General features: G+C 56.0%; 1 protein-coding gene across 1 annotated transcript in view; it reads left to right on the forward strand.

Moving 5' to 3' along the window:
• Nucleotides 1-16,322, forward strand: part of PTPRS (protein tyrosine phosphatase receptor type S) — a 161,984-nt gene extending 145,662 nt beyond the window's left edge. Inside the window, exons 17-36 of the mRNA XM_059918693.1 lie at nt 230-327; nt 942-1,195; nt 2,078-2,171; nt 2,277-2,492; nt 2,975-3,132; nt 3,648-3,659; nt 3,838-3,950; nt 5,472-5,519; nt 6,730-6,827; nt 6,906-7,029; nt 7,615-7,790; nt 7,870-7,989; nt 10,788-10,942; nt 11,041-11,326; nt 11,556-11,734; nt 12,483-12,609; nt 12,695-12,820; nt 14,777-14,931; nt 15,123-15,258; nt 15,994-16,322. Coding sequence (XP_059774676.1) covers nt 230-327; nt 942-1,195; nt 2,078-2,171; nt 2,277-2,492; nt 2,975-3,132; nt 3,648-3,659; nt 3,838-3,950; nt 5,472-5,519; nt 6,730-6,827; nt 6,906-7,029; nt 7,615-7,790; nt 7,870-7,989; nt 10,788-10,942; nt 11,041-11,326; nt 11,556-11,734; nt 12,483-12,609; nt 12,695-12,820; nt 14,777-14,931; nt 15,123-15,258; nt 15,994-16,062 — 2,744 coding nt within the window. The 3' untranslated portion in view covers nt 16,063-16,322. The remainder of the gene's footprint in view (nt 1-229; nt 328-941; nt 1,196-2,077; nt 2,172-2,276; nt 2,493-2,974; nt 3,133-3,647; nt 3,660-3,837; nt 3,951-5,471; nt 5,520-6,729; nt 6,828-6,905; nt 7,030-7,614; nt 7,791-7,869; nt 7,990-10,787; nt 10,943-11,040; nt 11,327-11,555; nt 11,735-12,482; nt 12,610-12,694; nt 12,821-14,776; nt 14,932-15,122; nt 15,259-15,993) is intronic.
• Nucleotides 16,323-19,846: the final 3,524 nt, after the last annotated feature.

A 19,846-nucleotide genomic window follows, 5' to 3' on the forward strand; every position in this document is an offset into this window, starting at 1 on the left:
CCAACCCCCCTCCACCTCCGCCTTCTCTCTGCAGCTGCGCCGTCTCCCGCGGCAGGGACTTGGAACAGGCAGGGCCGGGCCAGGGCCAGGCAGTAAGGCCACGGGCACAGCGGACGACAGGGAGCGCCTGGGCCGCCCCACACACAACCCCGTACCCCCGCTCCCCCCGCCCCCCAGCACTCACGGGACCTCTCCTTTGCTCTTTCCCGCCTGCCGCTGCCTGGCACAGTCTCGCCCAAGAACTTCAAGGTGAAGATGATCATGAAGACGGCGGTCTTGCTCAGCTGGGAGTTCCCCGACAACTACCACTCACCCACGCCCTACAAGGTGCAGCCTCCCGACGAGTTGGGGGGTGGGGCTTGGCCGGGGTCGGGGCCTGGTCTGGAGTCGGGGCTGAGTCCAGGGCTCGGGGTCAGCTGGACTCGCTGCCGGGTAGGCTTGAGGCTCAGTCTAGAGTTGGGGCTTAGTCTGATGTCGAGACTTATTAGTCTGGGATCAAGGCTCAGTCAGAATTGGGGCCTAGCCTGGGATCAGTCCCAGGGGTTGAAGTTCATTCTGGGTTTGGGGCTCAGTAGGGGATTAGGGCTCAGTCAGAGCTGGGGCTTAGCCTGGGATCGGGGCTCAGCTAGGATTCAGGCTCAGTGTCTCAGTCTAGGCTCAAGCCTCAGTCTGGAATTAGGGCTGTTTAAGGATTGGGACTTAGAGCCGGGACTTGGCTGCGATTATAGCTCATCCTGGGTTCGGGGCTCAATCTGGGGTTGGGGCTGAGTTTGGGGTCAAGACTTAGTCTGGGATCAAGGCTCTGTTGGAATTGGGGCTCAGCTGGGATTGAGGCTCAGTCTGGGGTCACAGTTGGCAGGGTCAGGGCTAAGTCTGGGATCCAGGCTCGGTCAGGACCAGGGGCTCAACCCAGAGCCCTACTGAGCTGGCCCGGCCCACAGATCCAGTACAATGGGCTCACGCTGGACGTGGACGGCCGCACCACCAAGAAGCTCATCACGCACCTCAAGCCCAACACCTTTTACAACTTCGTGCTGACCAACCGCGGCAGCAGCCTGGGTGGCCTCCAGCAGACAGTCACTGCCTGGACCGCCTTCAACCTGCTCAGCTCTAAGCCCAGCGTGACCCCCAAGCCCGACTCCGATGGCTACATCGTGGTGTATCTGCCCGACGGCCAGAGCCCTGTGCCCGTCCAGTAAGCTCAACTCGCCCCCCTCAGGGATTTTGCACCCTCCACCAGCCAGCTCTGTGACTGGGGCCAGCCGCTTGACCTCTCTGTGCCTCAGTTTCCTCACCTGTCTGTAAAACAGAGATCGCATCAGCCCCACCCCGTGTGGTTCCCCTGAAGGTCCAGTGCTTCTCGTAGATGTTGTCACTAAATGTGGCCTCGTGTCTGCTCCTTGAGCATTCCCTGACGCCCCCATATGCCTGACCTTATACTGGTTCTAGGTTCTTAGACTGGTGGGGAGGCAGAGCTGGACACAGACACCCTCAGTCCCATGGTGTGGCAGTGAGAGGCACCAGGGCTGAGAGTCCCCAGTAAGGAGAGGATGACTCTGGGAAGCAGGGAAAAATCGAGGATTACAAGACTGTGTGGGCATGGAAGCTGGGGTTTTGAAGGATGTGTAGGAGTTTGAGAAATATACAGTTGACCCTTGAACAGCATAGGTTTGAATTACATGGGTCCACTTATATGCGTATTTCTTTCAACAAGTACAGACTACAGTATTACACGATCTACGGCTGGTTGAATCCACAGATAGAGAACCGTTGATACAGAGGACCAACTGTACTTATATATGGATTTTTGACTGCTCAGGGGGTCAGCCCCCTTAACCCCCATGTTGTTGAAGGGTCAACTGTAATTGCACAGGGTAGGCTTTCTAGGCAAAAGGTACAGTATCATCAAAAGCCTGGAGGCTTGAATCAGGAACTATAGTCCTATGTGACTGGGGCCATACGCCCATTGTATGAGCAGAAGGGAAGATTCAGAGAGGGACAGCTCCCCAGCTCAGCCCCAGATAGCATCCCTTGGTCATGCTAGTAGACAACCTCCCATGACTCCATCTCCTGATAGGAACTACTTCATTGTGATGGTGCCACTGCGCAAATCTCGTGGTGGCCAGTTCCTGACCCCGCTGGGTAGCCCAGAGGAAATGGACCTGGAGGAGGTAAGAGCCTGGGGCCCAACCAGTGGGTCCCAGACATGTCCCAGCTTTCGTGAGCCCAGTTGCTCCCAGCCAGGTTCTGAGCAGCCCACATCTCTGTTCCCACAGCTGATCCAGGATATCGCACGGCTGCAGAGGCGCAGCCTGCGGCACTCACGCCAGCTGGAGGTGCCCCGGCCCTACATCGCGGCTCGCTTCTCAGTGCTGCCACCCACCTTCCATCCCGGCGACCAGAAGCAGTACGGTGGCTTTGACAACAGGGGCTTGGAGCCTGGCCACCGATACGTTCTCTTTGTGCTTGCTGTGCTGCAGAAGAGTGAACCCGTAAGTCCCAAATGGTGTCTGCCCATATCCAGCCACACCCACTGAGTGAGGCAGGCCAGTCCCTAGGGCCCTGACCTCAGAACCAGACACAGATCTTCCTAACTGTGGTCAGAGTTGGGCAGAGGGAACGGTTTGAGGTTGAGGGTATCCCATAGGGAAGGTTTTTTAGAGGAAAGGATTTTGGAACTAAGGCTTTGACGGATGTGTAAGAGTTCGGTAAAGAAAGGGCATCCCACAGTTTGCATGTGCAAAGGTCTGGGGTGCAAGAGGAGCAAAAGGGATTTCAGAGTGGCTGAAACAGGAAGGGGGAGAGTGAAGATTGGCAAGGGCCAGGCCATGCAGGCCACCAGGGTCAGTGTTCTTGGGAGCTGCAGGAGGGTTTAGAGTAGGGGATGGACATGGATTTGTGATTGAGAAAGACCCATGTGGCCACCGTGAGGAGGACGGGCACTGATGGAGGTCCCCCCACCCCATTCCTGCAGACATTTGCGGCAAGCCCCTTCTCAGACCCCTTCCAGCTGGATAACCCAGACCCACAGCCCATTGTGGATGGCGAGGAGGGGCTCATCTGGGTGATCGGGCCCGTGCTGGCTGTGGTTTTCATCATCTGCATCGTTATTGCCATCTTGCTCTACAAGAAGTGAGCCCCCTGCCCCCCCACCACTTGACAGGAGGGAAGTCTTCTTAAAAAAGGAGAGGGGTCTGGAAAGATCCAGCGGGGAACAGTCATCTCAGAGGATCATCGCAGAAGCCCTGTATGGTCCAGACAGGGAAACCAGGGCTCAGAGAAATTAAGCCACCTGATCAAAGTCACACAGCCTGGGAAATGGCAGGGCTAGGGTTCCAACCCAGCCAGTGATTTGACTCCTGTCAAGTCTGGCGCTCCACTGGGCAAGATTTGGGGTGGGGGCTGCCTCTGTCCAGTTTAAACAAGGTCATGTGGGACATGTCCCAGCTTAGAAAGAGAGGGCTGAGATGTTATTCCTTGTGGCGGGGGACCCACGCAGGAAGGATTAGCCCCATTTTCTGGAGGAGACCGAGACTCAGGAAAAGAAAGCCACCCACAGTCACAGAACAGGCCCCTGATGGCCAGCACACCCTCACCTGTTTTCTTTCCCCCCCTCCCCAACTCCTCACCTGTGTTTTCGGGAGCAGTAAGCCTGACAGGTAAGAACTGGTCCTGCCTTTTGGAGGCCAAGGAGGGGAACTGGGGTGGCGTCGTGCCTGTTGGGTGAGCGGGCGCCTGGCTGCTCCAGCCGTTGCACACGTGTCTGTGCGTGGTCGTGGGAACCCCAGTTGTGCGCAGCTGGGTCACATGTTCGCGTGTCTGCTTGCTCCTACAAAGTAAACGCAAGGACTCAGAGCCCCGCACCAAATGCCTACTGAACAACGCCGACCTCGCCCCCCACCACCCCAAGGACCCCGTGGAAATGAGACGCATTAACTTCCAGACGCCAGGTATGTGCTGATCCCAGGTGCCATGGACGACAGCGACGGGGTGGGGGAGGGGAGAGGTAGCGTAGGGAGAGAGGAAGCTGCCACCTCGGTGGATCCCGAGGACTGCTCCCACTGAACTGTGCTTGGTACGATTCAGTTCCTAATTCCCAAATACCTCCGTGGCTCTGGGTTTGGAACTGTCGTGGGTTGATTCTGCTTACAAGCAAAGGAGGCTTTTGAAGAGTTGCATTTAACTGGTGGCTGCTGTCTTCTCTGGGAGCTTAAAGGACATCTTCAGACAAAGACAAAAGCAAAACTTTTCTGAATCCTCATTTCTTCTGGCAGAACGAGCTCTGCTTCTGTTCACGCCTCTAGTCTTAAGGCCACTCAGTGGTGGGTGGTAGGGTTTTTCCCACATTCCCCAGGGACCTGCCCCTAGCAAGGCGCAAGAATTCCGCCTCCACCACAGTCTGTCTCTCTCCCCTCCATGGCCGCAGATGCTCATGTTCTCCCTGCCTCTTTATAGTTCCCTGTAGGTTAATAGGATTCAGCCGAGTTGCCTGCCATGCTTGGTGGGAGAAGTGAATCAGGATCTTGCCCTTGATCATCTTCATGTGCAGTGATCCTCTCATTCCCTCACCTCCTCCCTCTTAACGGGCTCATGCCAGCTGCTTCTCACCAAATAAGGAATTTTTAATTTAACTGATGGCTGCTGTTCTCCTTATGAGCTCACAGCGTGGTAACGTCTGTCTCTCTGCTTGCACCCAGCTCTTCACTTCTTGTCTCTGAACTCGTTCATATTAACTCTTTCCAACCAGATGGAGATTTTTAAACATTTATATTGAACTGATGGCTGCAGTCCTCCTGAAGGGCTCATGCATATAGCCTTGCATGCTATTCTTAACATATTTATTTCTCTCTCTTTTCTGCTGCTGGACTGTCTCATGTTAGTTCCATGTTTATCCAAACGAGGATTTTGATCATTTATTTTAACTGATGGCTGCAGTCCTTCATAAGAGATCATGAAAGGTCTCATGGCACCCCTGATATACTTCCTTCTCTTTTCTGTCTCTGGACTAGCTTATATCAATTCTGTTTCCATCCAAATGAGGATTTTAAACGTGTATGTTTAAGTGATTGGTGCTGTCCTCCTTAAAGGTCATGGCATGGGCCCGTATGTCCTTCCCCTGCCCCCAAGTTTCTCCCTCACCATCCTGCCTCTCCTCCAAAGTCCCCTCTGCTGACCCCAACAGGGGACCCAAGGCCAGGTTGGTCTGGGGGGACGTGTTGATAGAAGAGCCTAAAGCTTTGGGATCTTTCCGAAGTCACAGCTGAAAATCAGGACTGGCCGGTGTCCAGCCGGAGGGGTGCACAGCAGCTGCTGTCGGTTCTCTGGTTGGGGCCCAGGCGGCCGTGTGTCCCTCACTTGTTGCTCTGCCCTTTGCGTCTGTCCGCCGGCTGCTGCGCGTGCACCCAGCGAGGGGCGGGGGGAGGTGGCCTCCCCGCGTGTTTTCATTTATTTATTGTTTGCTGTTTCTGCAGATTCAGGCCTCAGCAGCCCCCTCAGGGAGCCGGGGTTTCACTTTGAAAGTTAGTTCCTGTGTCTCTCTGTTCTTAGCTTCCTTTCGCCCCTGTTTGTATTTCATCCTTGGTTTCTCCATCCCGCCTCCTCTCTCTCTGCCCACCTGTCCTGCGCTGGCTTCTCGGGGGTGGGGGGGGCGGGGGTGTGGTCTGCCGGGCCCTGAGGTCGCGGGTTGTGACTGCGTGTGTGTGTGTGTGTGTGTGTGTGTGTGTAAGAGAGAGCGAGCTTGGGAGCAGGCGTCTAGGTGAGACATATATGTACATGTAAGTATTGCCCATGTGATAGGGGACCCACCAAATGGACACCAGCCTCAGACCCCTTAGCTGTGGGCTCTGGGGCAGCACCCAGGGTGGCGGGGGACACGCAGGGGCTCAGAACAACAGCTCTTCACCAGCTGGCTCAGCACATCTTTATCGGTTTAACACCAGTGCTTCGGTGCTGGCGTATAGCTCTCAGTCTCCCTATAGCTGCAGAGCGAATGTGTGAGCGCATGCATGGCCACCAGGCCCCAGGAGAGGAGAGGACAGGGGTCTGGCAGGCTCAGATATGGGGAGGAAAGAGCCAGGCCCACCCCACGACCTCCAGCCACCCCCCCACCGGGGGCTCCAAAGATAAGGGATGTCACCATCCCATGTACCAGATGAGAAAATGAGCCCTCAGAGGTCAGGGGTTCATGGCAGCTGCCTCACCATCCAACACACACGTACCCCGTGTCTCCCCTCCCCGGTCCCTCAGCTCCACCTGGCAGAGGACTTTTTGGTCCCTGTGATCCCCAAGGGGCCGAAAGGGGTATCGGCCTCCCGCCCCTGCCCCAGGGACGGTATTTCCGAAAGCCCGGCCAGCTGCATCCGCTTCTTCATCTCTGTGTCACTTGCCTGCTTCTTGCCACGAGGCACCAGGAGCTTGAAGTCCTGGGGGGGTTGACCCTTCCCCAGCCCCTGCATCCCCAGCTGGTTGCGGGGGGCACTGGGGAGGGTGGGGGCTGGGGCTCGGCCTAGAGCTGCCGCCTCGGGCTCCCCCTCCAGCCCCGCAGGCCTGGGGTCCCTGCCCCCACGGGGGCTGCCCTGAACCTTCCCCTTCCCCTCCCCCGCCACTCCCTCTAACTGCAGCTCGTCCATCGCAGACTCACACTGTAGAGCACCCCCCCCGCCCTCCCCCCCGGCCCCCGGGCTGGCCCCCGAGTGACCGGCCACGCCGGCGGGTCTTCTCTTCCGGCAGGCATGCTCAGTCACCCGCCCATCCCCATCGCGGACATGGCGGAGCACACAGAACGCCTCAAGGCCAACGATAGCCTCAAGCTCTCCCAGGAGTACGAGGTGAGCTGGCCCCCGCCTCCCACTCTCCCGGGCCCACAGACACCCACCCTGACACCCCCCGCCTCCCCTTCCCCGCAGTCCATCGATCCGGGCCAGCAGTTCACGTGGGAGCACTCCAACCTGGAAGTGAACAAGCCCAAAAACCGCTATGCCAACGTCATCGCCTACGACCACTCCCGTGTCATCCTCCAGCCCATCGAAGGTAGCACGCGGGGCCCCAGGCTCCATCATGGCCGGCCTCACTCCACAGAGAGCGCGTAGACCCCCATGCCTCCTCTTGCCACGGGGCCAGGCCAGAGTGGACTAGCTAGGGGACAGGTGGGGAGACTGAGGCCTGGTCCAACGCCAGCCAGAAGCCACTGGGAAGTTTTAGATATGTATTTAACTGATGGCCGCTGTCCATGACATACTTCCATCTGTTCCTCTATGTCAGTGACGCTCATCAGGGCAGTTCCACCACTCGGGACATTTGGCGATGTCTGGGGACATTTTTGTTGTCACAGCTTAGAGGAAGGAGGTGTTAGTGGTGTCTAGGGGCTAGAGGCCGGGGATACTGCTCAATAACTTGCAATGCACAGGACAGCCCCCAGCATAGAATGATCTGGCCCCAAATGGCCATAGCGTTGAGGTGGAGAAACCATGAAGGACATGCCGCACGATTTCCTTGGGGACAGACTGGGGCAGTCCAGGAGGGCTTCCAGGAAGTGGGAGGCGGTGGACCAAGGTGGAACCAGCCTAGAAGGGCAGAGTGCCCCCACTGATCTCTGGCTTCTCACCCCGGCCGTAGGCATCGTGGGCAGCGATTATATCAACGCCAACTATGTGGATGGCTATCGGCGGCAGAATGCGTACATTGCCACCCAGGGGCCGCTGCCCGAGACCTTCGGTGACTTCTGGCGTATGGTGTGGGAGCAGCGGTCCGCTACCATCGTTATGATGACACGGCTAGAGGAGAAATCACGGGTGAGGCCTGGACCCTGTGGCCCCCAAGCCCTCAGTCGGCCCTGGCCCACACTCACCTCTGTTCTCTTACCTGGTGCAGATCAAATGTGATCAGTACTGGCCCAACAGGGGCACGGAGACCTACGGCTTCATCCAGGTCACCCTGCTGGACACCATCGAGCTGGCCACGTTCTGCGTGCGGACGTTCTCCCTGCACAAGGTGGGGCCCAGGCCGGGACTGGGGGCTCTGGGGAGGGGGTGATGGGGGTGGAGGAGGAAGACGAGCTTCTGCCCTGGGAGCTCCCCATGGGACAGAGAAGAAACCATGTTGACCCAGGCTGACCACATTCTCAGGTGGCCCACTTCATGGGTGGGGACACTGAGACTCAGAGGGGAACAGCTCTTGTCTCTAGCCACAGCAGGAGGACAAACCAGCAGAATCCTACTTAGCAGTGAACCTGCTGTCCCCTTGCCATCAATCACCCTGTCCCCCACACCAGGTCTTCCTTGCTCTCTGGCCTCACCCAGCCTGGGTTTATGGCAGGGTCCTGGCAGGGTCTTGGCCATGCACTCAAGGGGCTTCCAGTCTTGGATGGAAGACACAGTGGGCAGTCGAGACTGGGGCAGAGGGAGTCTGTAGATATGTATTTAACTGATGGCTGCTGTGCATAACATGGTTCCGTGTGTCCTTGTACATCAGTGGTTTTCAGTTGGGGCATTTTGCCATTCAGGGGACATTTGGCAATGTCTGGGGGCACTTTTTAAAAATTTTTTTATTGAAGTGTAGCTCATTTACAGTGTTGTATTAATTTCTGCTGTACAGCAAAGTGATTCAGTTATACATAAATATACATTCTTTTTCGTATTCTTTTCCATTATGGTTTATCACAGGACATTGAATATAGTTCCCTGTGCTGTACAGTAGGACCTTGTTGTTTATTCATTCTGTATATAATAACTTACATCTGCTGACCCCAACCTCCCACTCCTTCCCTCCCCCAACCCCCTCCCCCTTGGCAACCACAAATCCATTCTGTATGTCCGTGAGTGTGTTTCTGTTTCATAGATAGGTTCATTTGTGTCATTAGATTCTGCATGTAAGTGATATTATATGGTATTTGTCTTTCTCTTTCTGACTTCACTTAGTATGATAACCTCTAATTGCATCCATGTTGCTGCAAGTGGCCTTATTTTGTTCTTTTTTATGGCTGAGTCGTATTCCATTGTATATATGTACTACATATTCTTTATCCATTCATCTGTCAATGGACGTTTAGGTTGTTTCCATGTCTTGGCTATTGTGAGTAGTGGTGCTATGAACATAGAAGTGCATGTATCTTTTTGAATTGGGGTTTTGTCTGGATATATGCCCAGGAGTGGGATTGCAGGATCATATGGTAGCTCTGTTTTTAGTTTTCTGAGAAACCTCCATATTGTTTTCCACAGTAGCTGCACCAATTTACATTCACACCAACAGTGTTAGGAGGTTTCCCTTTTCTCCACACCCTCTCTAGCATTTGGTATTTGTGGAGTTTTTTAATGATGGTCATTCTGACCAGTGTGAGGTGGTACCTCATTGTAGTTTTGATTTGCATTTCTCTAATAATTAGCGATGTTGAGCATCTTTTCACGTGCCTATTGGCCATTTGTATGTCTTCTTTGGAGAAATGTCTATTTAGGTCTTCTGCCCATTTTTCCATTGGGTTGTTTGTTTTTCTTGTCGTTGAGTTGTATGAGCTGTCTGTATATTTTGGAAATTAAGCCCTTGTCGGTCACATCGTTTGCAGATATTTTTTGTACGCTGTCTTTTTGTTTATGGTTTCCTTTGCTGTGCAAAAGCTTGTAAGTTTAATTAGGGTTCCATTTGTTTATTTTTGTTTTTATTTCTAGTGCTTTGGGAGACAGGGGACATTTTTTAGTGTCGCTGGGGAGCGGAGGTGCTCCTGGCACCACAGTGTTCCCCTGGCCGCCAGCCAGGTCCTCTCAACATTAAGCATACATCTGGCCCAGGTGCCAGAAAACAGTAAACGGACACGAGGGAGTACGGATTTTCAGTTGATTCACACCTTAAGCACACACTGTGTGTCAGACCCTTACCTGGGCATCAGGACACCCAAAGTGTCCTGCTCTCGTGGGGCTTACAGTCTAGTGGACAAGACACAGACAATAAATATGTAAAATGACAGGAAATCTTACACATAAAACAGGGAAGAATAGAATGGGTAGTGGAGGACCTGGAGTTGGTGAGGAAGGGAGGAGATCTGGGGTAACAGCATTCCAGGCAGAGGGCACAGCCTGGGCAAAGGCCCTGGGGCCGGACTGTGCCTGGGGTGTTTTAGGAACAGCCAGGAGTCCTGTGTGGCTGGAGCAGAGTGAGCGAGGGGGAGAGAGGGAGGAGGGGACGGGGCAGGTCGTGCAGGACTCTGTGGGCTGCAGGGGAGACTTGGGCTTTTACCCCCAGGGAGGGCTGTGGGCAGAGGAAGCAGAGGAGGGGCGAGACCTGACTTGGGTCTCACCAGTGCCCTCTGTCTGCTGCGGGGGGAATAGACTGCGGTGGGGATGCCCGGGGACCAGGGTGACTGCTCTGGTCTGGATGGATGTTGATGGGGCTGGACCAGGGTGGTCACCATGGAGGGGGCGAGTGAGGAGTGGGTGGGCTTGGGGTAGACTTTGAAGGCAGAGCTGACGGTGCTGACTGATGTCTTGGATGTGGGAAGGCAGGGGAGGGAAGTTAAGGGCGACTCCTAAATTCCGGCCGGAGTGCGTGGAAGGATGGCGCCGCCATCAGCTGAGATGGGGAGAGCGGGTTTGGGGAGAAAGTGGGGGGCACAGTGCTGGCCGCGTTGAACATAAGATGCCGGTGAAACTCCCGGGCAGAGACACCCCCAAGCCCCGGGGCAGCCGCGCACCTGAGCCACTCGGAGGCACTCGGAGAAGTGGTGGTCTGGAGGCGTGAACGTGGCCCCCAGCACGTGGGTGGTGGGCTGCGGTGACCAGCGGTGTCCCTTTGGCCCCCAGAACGGCTCCAGCGAGAAACGGGAGGTCCGGCAGTTCCAGTTCACGGCGTGGCCGGACCACGGGGTGCCCGAGTACCCGACGCCATTCCTGGCTTTCCTGCGGAGAGTCAAGACCTGCAACCCGCCGGACGCGGGCCCCATCGTGGTCCACTGCAGGTACCCCTGTCCCGGTCCCCCGGTCCCCGCTGCGCCCCGCCGCACCTACCCCACCCCCTTGCCCGGGGGGCCCCTGACGACCCTGCCTGTCTCCGCAGCGCTGGCGTGGGCCGCACGGGCTGCTTCATTGTCATCGACGCCATGCTTGAGCGGATCAAGCCGGAGAAGACGGTGGACGTGTACGGCCACGTGACGCTCATGCGGTCCCAGCGCAACTACATGGTACAGACCGAGGACCAGTACAGCTTCATCCACGAGGCCCTGCTGGAGGCCGTGGGCTGCGGCAACACGGAGGTGCCTGCCCGCAGCCTCTACGCCTACATCCAGAAGCTGACCCAGGTGGAGCCCGGCGAGCACGTCACCGGCATGGAACTCGAGTTCAAGGTGGCCTGGGGGGGTAGAGGTTGCTGTGGGCCGGCTGGGGGAGGGGGCTGAGCGGGAGACCAGCGTTAAGGGGACCAGAGGGTGGGGGGGGGGGGTTGGTGTTCCCCTGCCTGCCAGGCCCCTGTTAGCGCCCTGGCTGAAAACACACAGCCCACCCCATCCCTGGGGAAAGCGGGTTCCCAGCCGGAGGCTGTCCTGATGGTGACCTCCTGTCCCCTCGTCCCCACAGCGGCTGGCCAACTCCAAAGCCCACACATCCCGCTTCATCAGTGCCAATCTGCCTTGTAACAAGTTCAAGAACCGCCTGGTCAACATCATGCCCTACGAGAGCACACGGGTCTGTCTGCAGCCCATCCGGGGTGTGGAGGGCTCCGACTACATTAACGCCAGCTTCATTGATGGCTACAGGTACCTGCCCCTGGCCGCTGCAGGGGCCCTGGCCTTTGCCGGGCGATGCTGAGGCTTCAGAAAGGTCCCAGCCCTGCCCTCGGGGGGCCTCCAGTCTTGCATGGGAGAGAGCTAGACAGACCCTGCCAGTCTCAGTCACAGCTGAGGTGGAGGGAATCTTTAGACATGTATTTAACTGATGGCTGCTGTCCGTAACATGGTTCTGTCTGTCCTTCTCTATCAGAGGTTCTCAATCTGGGCAATTCTGCCAGCCAGGGGAAATTTGACAGCATCTAGGGACGTTTGGATGGTCATAACGGGAGTGAGGGGGCAGGATTACTACTGGCATCTAGTGGGCAGAGGCCAGGGGTGCTGCTCAGCACCCCACAGTGCACAGGACACGGCCCCGCCACAAAGAATCATCCAGTCCCGAACGTCGGCAGCGCCGAGATTGAGAAACCCTGGCCAAGGGAGGCTGTTCCGGGGGCGGCTACTGCCTACGCACAGCCCTAGGGAGAGCTTGGCCTGTGCAAACAGCGGACATTAGTTTAATGGTACTTGAGTGCGGGCGGAGGAGGAAGACAGGACAGGTCAGCAGACGGTCCTGCAGCCTCCTGGAGAAGCGGGACTCTATTCTCAGGCTGATGGTCTCTCCAGGTGGAAAACGGGATTATTTGGAGGGTTGAACCAGACAGGGAGGGAGATGACGCCTGGGCCGGGGTTTCCCCGTGGCCCTGGACTCACAAGCCCCCCCCCTCACCCCCCGCAGGCAGCAGAAGGCCTACATCGCCACGCAGGGGCCGCTGGCGGAAACCACAGAGGACTTCTGGCGCATGCTCTGGGAGAACAACTCAACCATCGTGGTGATGCTGACCAAGCTGCGGGAGATGGGCCGGGTGAGCCGGGGGCCACGGGGGGCGGGGCAGGGGCCGGGCCAGGGCCGGGGGGCAGGGCTGACCACGGCGGCCACCCCCCCAACAGGAGAAATGTCACCAGTACTGGCCGGCCGAGCGCTCCGCCCGCTACCAGTACTTCGTGGTGGATCCGATGGCGGAATACAACATGCCTCAGTACATCCTGCGGGAGTTCAAGGTCACAGACGCCAGGGTGAGTTTGGGGACGGAGTGCTGGGAAGGACCAGAACCCGGGCCGGACCCTACAGGCTGCTCACCGTTCCTCTAGTGGTCTGGAGAGGGCTTCCCTAGTTGGGGGTAGAAGCAAAGGCCCAGGGGAAGGAAAAGCCCCCCAGGGTTGGGTGGAAGAGGAGTGAAGTTGGCCAGTTGGACAATCACTCCCACCACCAAGTGGGTGGAAGAGAGGGCCTTGACCCCATGGCATCCCCGTTGGAGCGTGTGTCACACCACTCACGAGGGAACATGGCCCAAGGCGATCGTGTTAAAGGGAGTGAGTGGGGCGTTTCCCTGGAAGCAACAACCCATGGAGGGTAGTAGCGTTAGAGGGCTGAAAGCGGGCTGGGGGAGAGGTAATGGATTGATGGTGCCGGGCGGTGGCCGACGGAGCCGTAGATGGAAAAGAGCGGAGAATCCACGGGTGGCATGATGGGGCATGGGAATGTCAGTCGGGATGTTGCCAGTGGATGGCAAAGCCTGATGGGTAAAGAGCATCGTTAGTCATCGTGCATGGGTAGTGCAAGATGGCACCGTTGGGTTGGTGGAATGGGGGGGATTGCAGAATCAGTGGAAGATGTTGCTGTTGGGTGGTCGTGGAGGAGGGTGGTAAACAAGGATGGTGTTGGATGGGAGGAAGGTGGGGCTGGAGATTGGAACGTGTGGATAACAGGATGGAGAATGCCAACAGAACATGGTACTACGCGTTAGTGAAGGGTGATGTGTTATCAGCAATGGGTGGAGGAAGATGAGACTGGAGAGGACAGATGTTTGGCCAGTGCTGGATAGAGACGCGCAACGGGAAATGACTTTGGAGAGAGTAAAGAATGACGAACATTCAGCGATCAGTGGTAGTAGACAGTGCTGTTGATGGCATAAGGTAGAGGAAGGTGGGATTGGAGGAAGGAAGTGTTAGGGGGTGGAGGATGGAGACCATCAGGGTAAGACGACATCACTGGATGGCACCATTTTGACGTAGAGACTGTGACTGGGAAAAGGTAGATGATGAGTAAAGGAGGGTGGTGAGCGTCAGTGGAAGATGGTCCTTAGAGGGGGAAGAGTGCTGAATTACTAGGGACAGATTATGGAAGATGATGGCACCATTGGGTCGTGATGAATGGAAGGTGGCAGAGAGCCATGATGTTGGATGGCCCTGCTGGGTCGTGGGAAGATGGGATTGGCGAGAAGGATGGTTGAGTGGTGGGGGTGGAGTACGTCAGTGGGAGGCGGCATCGTGGGATGCTCAAGGACTATGAGTTACCCGCAGTGGATGGTGAAAGGAGGTAACGGTGTTGGGTAGCACGGGTAGAAGGTGAGCTTCCAGTGGTGGCTGGTGGAAGATGGCGCCCTTGGGTGGTGAAGGCTAGTAGGTGATGGCGCTGGTGGGTGGTCGAAGACAGTGAGCAGTCAGTCAGTGGTGGGGGATGGAAGATGGCACCACTGGAAGGTGATGGTATGGGGCAGTGCTCTTGTACTCTGAGATGGTACAGAGTGGAGGACGCCAGGGAGCTGGAGAATGGGACCAAGAAGGGCAGGTGTTGGGTGCACTCTGGGACGGCACAGGATGGAAGATGGCAGACAGCAGGGGTGGATGGGATTGGAGCTGTGCAGAGAGGAGCATTTGTGGGGTGGGGGGGTGAACGATGGCCATATAAGGTGGTGTCACTGGATGGTGAAGTTAGAGGCTGGTGAGGAGGATGAGCGTGGCATCCTCGGGTGCTGAAGACGAGACTGGAGCATCTCAGTGAAAGATGGTGCCATTAGACAGCGCAGGACAAGGAGTCGTCAGGGTGGATGGCGGAAAATGGGGCGGAGGATGGGGAAGGACGGAGGGTGGTGGCTGGTGGTGGAGGCTGGGACTTTGGCGAGGGTGGGAAAACAACCATGACCGCCACTGACCTTGATAACAAGAGCGGGCTCTCTCTCTCTGTTCCAGGATGGACAGTCCCGGACTGTCCGGCAGTTCCAGTTCACGGACTGGCCGGAACAGGGCGTGCCCAAGTCAGGGGAGGGCTTCATCGACTTCATCGGCCAAGTGCACAAGACCAAGGAACAGTTCGGCCAGGACGGCCCCATCTCTGTCCACTGCAGGTGGGCTGCTCCCCAAGCCCCGGCCAGTGGCCCAGCTAGGGAAACCGAGGCCTCGTGAGGACGGCCTCAGGCGCTCCCGTCTGGGCTCTTTCCATCCCTGGGAGGCCTCAGAGCAGGAGGGACGGGAACCGGGCAGTTAGGTCAGGCTCCCCCAGGCACCCGCCCCTGAACTCCCGCACTGTCCCCAACAGCGCCGGCGTGGGCAGGACGGGCGTCTTCATCACGCTCAGCATCGTGCTGGAGCGGATGCGGTACGAAGGCGTGGTGGACATCTTCCAGACCGTGAAGATGCTGCGGACCCAGAGGCCAGCCATGGTGCAGATGGAGGTGAGGGCGGGACGGGAGGCGGCGGCCGGGCCCCATGCCGGTGCTGGCCCGGGCCTCTGTTTCCTCCCCCGTGAGATGAGCACAGCCACCCTCCACTCTCTGGGTGCTTGTGGGTGGAAGGTCCTCAGCCCCTCCTGCTTTGGGCTGCCGCAAGAGTAAGCTGAAGGCCAGAGCTGAGAAGCGTCCCTTGGAGTGGGCAGGGATGCGTCCATCCCGGCCCCAGAGTCACAGCGAGGTCAGGTCAGGCTCAGCCAGGACCCCGGCACGGGTCCCGAACCCTGAAGTGAGGCCCAGAGCGGGGAGGGACTTCCTGCCATCGAGTTCACATGGGACATTTTAACAGTGTCCTCCAGGGACTTCCGTGGCGGTCCAGTGGTTAAGACTGCGCTCCCAGTGCAGGGAATATGGGTTGGATCCCTGGTCGGGGAACTAAGATCCCACATGCCGTGCGGCGCTGCCAAAAAAGAAAGAAAATTAAAAGCAAAAGAAAAACCAGTGTCCTCCAAACTCTCCCGTCTCTGGGGAGACAGAGCTGGAGTGGCAGCCTGCCAGCCCCCCGGGGGGTGTCGCAGGGGATGGCCAAGCGGCCGCGTCCTAAGAAAGAGACGCGGAGGCGGATGAGGAGGGGAGAGCCCAGCGCAGGCGCAGGCTGCTCTGGGGGCCCCGGGCAGCCCTGGGAGGCTTCAGAGCAGGAGCGGCGCTGACAGAGGCCCACCCCTCCCCTCCCCCACGCAGGACGAGTACCAGTTCTGCTACCAGGCGGCTCTGGAGTACCTCGGGAGCTTTGACCACTATGCAACCTAGAGCCTTGTCGGCCCGGCCCGACTCCACCGGCCCCGACGCCTCCCGTGCCGGGCGGGCCCCGAGGCCTGGACCCCGGCGGCCGGGGCAGGAGGCGGCGGCCATGTTTCCACAGGGTCTCCGGGAGCGACGCGGCCCCTCGAGCCCCAAACCCCCCGCGTGGCCCCAGCCACCCCCCCCTGGACCGGCCGCCGCCTTCGCTACTCGGCACATTCCTCATTTCCTTCCAGAACGAGATTCCAAAACGAGAGATTCCGGGGTGGGGGGAGGGGGGAGGCGGTGAGCAAACGGGGGAGGGGGGTTCTTCCCCAGAACCGGAGGAGGGCGGGGGCTGTGAACTTGGCCCTCGTCCTCCCCTGGGGAGCCTTCCTGCCCCACAGCCTGGAGGGCGCCGGGGATGGGGACCCGATGCAGCTCTCTTTCGAACGCAGTGTAACTATCCAGTGACATTTCCTGTTTTTTTTTTAAATAGTGTATTTTTTTTTCCTTTTCTTTTTTTTTTTTTTAAGAAGAAACAAACAAACGGGGGAAAAAAAAGAAAGACTTGACAGTCAACGAATTTAAAAAGAAAAACTTGGCTTATTCCTATTCTGTTCACAGACAGTCTATTTTTTCACTGTAGCAGCCGTTCTTGTGTGCCAGCTGTGTTGGCAGGCGTGCGCGAGCTTAGGCTGCCCCTGTGGCTTGCTTTTTTTTTTTTTTTTTCCTACCATCTGAAGGTGTGCCTCACTCAAGAATAGGACCTTTTGCTCCTGATTTTTCTTTTTCTTTTTTTTTTTTTTTTTGCATCTTTTATAATGAAATTCTCAGACATATCCAGGAGGGTGGGGGTGGGGAGCAGGGGAACTCGGGCCCACCAGCGTCAGGCCTCGAGCCCACGGGCTGGGCGCTGCCATAGAGGAGATGGCAGCGACCCCCTCCCCGCAGCCTGAGCCCCCATCCCCCTGTCTCCCACCCCGAGAAGAAGGACTGAACAAAACGGGAGGTTCTCACTTCTTCGGGGAGAGAGAGGCCATGTGCTGCCCCAGATCAGGGACCCTTTCCGCCCCCTGGGACCATGGGGCAAGTTTTGGGGCAGAAGGATGGGATTTCCCGCCCCCCCCCCAACCCCTGAGCAAGTAAGTTTTTCTCTTTGTACAAGAGCAGATCTGCCGTTGCTTTCAACACTGTTTATTCAAACGGAAGCAGCTGGGTGGTTTTCCCACCTCTGTGTATGTAGATAAATCGACTTTGTATTAAAGGAAGATCGTCTGACCCCGGCCAGTGGTGGAGTCTTTGTCAAGCCCCCACCTCGTCTACCCCATCTCCCTGGGGCAGCCGGGGGCCTGGAGAGCTTGAACGCAAACCCCAAGCCCTGGCCCTGCAGGGGCTGCCTCATTGATAATAGTTACTGTTACTGATAACTGTGACCACAACTGAGCATCTACCACGGCCCAGCCCTCTGAGGTGGGAGTCAACCCAATTTATAGATGAGGAAACAGAGAGGGCAGGCACCAATGCAAAGTCACACAGTGGTTTGAAGTGGACCTGGGATTCACACCCCAGCCAGTCTCATCCACAGCCCACAGAAGGGTCAGTGATAAAGCTGAGTTCATGGAGGGAAGAACTGGGTTGGGAGCACTATTCTTCCCCACGCTCTAGGCCACCCAGTGAGTGGACCCTACTCTGAGCCAGAGTCAGTCAGACCCTGGAGGATGGAGGGAGAGCCATTCTGGGTCTACACCCATGCTTGGGTCCCTTCCCCATCTGGCTTAAGACCCTGAGATGGATGAAAGATTCCCCCTGTTCTCACAGAGATGCTCCAGGGATGAGAAGAGGGTCTTAGGGAAGGGGCCCAGCCTAGGAAAGAGTGGGGTCATCCCTTTTAGAAGCAATCAGATCTGGTAGTAAGTAAATAATCAAAAAAGTGATCACCACCATTAATAAGCTCAGTCAAACAGATTTACCAAACCCTCTATCCCCACCCCTAAAATTCTCAAACACTTAGGGAACATTTATAAAAATCAGCATTAAGGGGCTTCCCTGGTGGCGCAGTGGTTGAGAGTCTGCCTACCAATGCAGGGTACATGGGTTCGAGCCCTGGTCTGGGAAGATCCCACATGCCGCGGAGCAACAAAGCCCGTGAGCCACAACTACTGAGCCCGCGCGTCTGGAGCCTGTGCTCCGCAAAAGAGAGGCCACGATAATGAGAGGCCCGCACACCGCGATGAAGAGTGGCCCCACTTGCCGCAACTAGAGAAAGCCCTCGCACAGAAACGAAGACCCAACACAGCCATAAATAAATAATTAATAAAATAATAAATAATAAAATAATAATATAAAATATAAAATAAAATAAAAATAAAAACAGCATAATAGATAAGTCTCAGGCAAGTACAGTCAAGAAAAGAGAGCATCCAAATCCAGGAAAATGGGGGAAAACATTAACTACAGATTGAGGCTTTTTTAAAATTGTGAGATGAGTATCAGGGGAGACAAGTAGGAAAGACAGTAGAGAGGGAGGGATAGTGGGACCGATAGCAGAGCTGACATGGGAAAAAAGTCCCTCACTCTCCCCCTGTGGGATGGTGGGAAGAAGAGGCAGTAAAGAGAGAAAGGTGAAGAAATAGCATGTAAAGGACTACATTTAGTAGCCTCTGAGTTCTGAATTCAAGAAGTAGTGGAGGGGTCCTCTTCTTAGTAATAGACTGGGGGACCAAAGGGATAAAAAAGTCAGAGTCTAACCCAAGCCTGGTCCTACCTAAATTATCCAAGACTTTATCAACGGGCTTCTCTGCCCATAGGACTTCTACTCAGTCCTCAAAACCCAGTACTAAAAGCTCCTCTAAGAAGGCATCTCTTATTTCCCTTCTCTGTTTGACTCAAGCCCACTGAGGCTAAGGTGTCTGAATAGGATCTACCTTGCCCTCCTTGAGTGTGTGACCCTTAGCTCTGAGGTTCCTCCCTTGAGATGCTCATGGCTATAGTTGGGGGTAGGTGGTGGCAGACAGGGATTTATCTGACGAATTCCTGGAAGAGGAAGGCCCTGAGGAATTGCCTCAACCCACTAGCAAGAACACCAAGACTCTTAAGCATCTCCAGTTGCCTTGACCCTCCGTAGGATTCCATAACATCCATCCCCCATTTATTGAGCACTTACTGTATGCTTGGCTTGTACAATCTCAATCCTTCTGACAATGCACCAATGTACAGGTGGGAAAACTGAGGTTCCAATGGGCCAGGTTTCTTACCCAAGATCACACAGATGGTAAGTAGTGGAACCTGGACGTGGGCCCAGATCTGGCCAGTTCCCACGGTGAGAGTGAGAAAGTTCAAGACATCTAGGAGCTCCTCCGGACCACAGTCAGCATCAGCACCAAGCTGAGAGGGACAGGGTCCTAGAACAGAGCCCCACCTCCCATCACCAAGGACCTGTGAGGGGCCAAAGCATTCTAGTGCTCTGGAAAGTGCAAATACCCTAAATACACACTTTGTCCCTAACTAATAACATCACTTAGAAATGTTTAAAACTAAAATACCCATGAGGAGAAATGAACAGAACTACAGTGATGCTGGGTGCTGAAGCTAACTCAGAAATGGAAAGACCAAACTGACAAAATAATAAGGATCTTGAGGAGATGAATAATGCAATAGCAAACTTGAGCAAATAGATATGTACAGGACTATGTGCCCAACAAATAAAGAATGTATGTTCTGTTCAAACACTAAGAGCCCATTGCCAAAAAAAGGACCATGAATTAGACCATAAAAAAAAAACTTTCAGGCTTCACTCACTAGCCACAATGCA

The sequence above is a fragment of the Balaenoptera ricei genome, chromosome 3 (assembly GCF_028023285.1).
Source record: "Balaenoptera ricei isolate mBalRic1 chromosome 3, mBalRic1.hap2, whole genome shotgun sequence".
In the NCBI taxonomy this organism is placed as follows: domain Eukaryota; kingdom Metazoa; phylum Chordata; class Mammalia; order Artiodactyla; family Balaenopteridae; genus Balaenoptera; species Balaenoptera ricei.